At 49.5% G+C, this 750-nt stretch overlaps 1 protein-coding gene across 1 annotated transcript; it reads right to left on the reverse strand.

Moving 5' to 3' along the window:
• Positions 1-39: 39 nt before the first annotated feature.
• LOC103399443 (membrane-associated guanylate kinase, WW and PDZ domain-containing protein 3-like) lies at positions 40-734 on the reverse strand (the record flags this gene model as incomplete). The annotated part of the gene is made up of 3 exons (XM_008338134.2): positions 40-188; positions 284-400; positions 497-734. Coding segments are annotated over 3 exons (504 nt in total), but the record flags the coding sequence as incomplete, so codon positions are not given.
• Between the last annotated feature and the right edge of the window lie 16 nt (positions 735-750).

The raw sequence follows: 750 nt of genomic DNA on the forward strand, positions 1-750 counted from the left end.
AACATAAACATAAAGGAAGTTTATTTGTACTGTATTTACAGTGAACTTGGTACCTTTGCTTTGCATACCTTTGAACTTGCCGCTCTCCAACAGCGCTCCTGACTCCTCCAAGGAGAAAAACTCCTTGATGGAGACAAAGTTGTAGTCCACACCTGAGATCTCGCCATCTCGCGGTTGCCTGGTTGTACCTGTGGGGAAAGGATGCCGTGATGTTATTAGAGCAGAGCAAAAAATACCGAAGTGTGTACACGTGCTGGTGTTCATGGTTGTGTCTGTATAGTACAGGGAACAGCGCGCAGGTACAGGTTTTCTCTGATCAGCTGCTGCAGTTGACTGTCCATGGATCCTGGTGTGAAACACTTGCTAAGGTACAACCTGAGGTCTTTGCACAAAGACGACCCTGACAAACATGTAGATAGAAAAAGACGTCATCAGCGTAATCAGAAGGAAAACCAAATGCCCAGACCCTACTCCAGTAAGTAACATCATCACTCACCTGGCGGAACTGTCTTGATTCTGATTGGATGAGGACAGGAGTTCAGGACTCCTCTGACGTCACCGAGTGTCATCCCTAACACAGGTGTACCACCGATCTCTAGTATTATGTCTCCTACTGTGGCCCCGCCTCCAGGGGCTGCGGTCACAAAAGGGAACTCGCCATAGTCGGCCCCACCGCCAATAGCTAAACCCAGTTCACCTGAGGCCCCGCCCAGCGGAACAAAGCTTTCCTGCACCTAGGGATGACAGGAG

Source organism: Cynoglossus semilaevis, unplaced genomic scaffold, assembly GCF_000523025.1.
Source record: "Cynoglossus semilaevis isolate Cse_v1.0 unplaced genomic scaffold, Cse_v1.0 C19014180, whole genome shotgun sequence".
Taxonomy (NCBI): Eukaryota; Metazoa; Chordata; class Actinopteri; order Pleuronectiformes; family Cynoglossidae; genus Cynoglossus; species Cynoglossus semilaevis.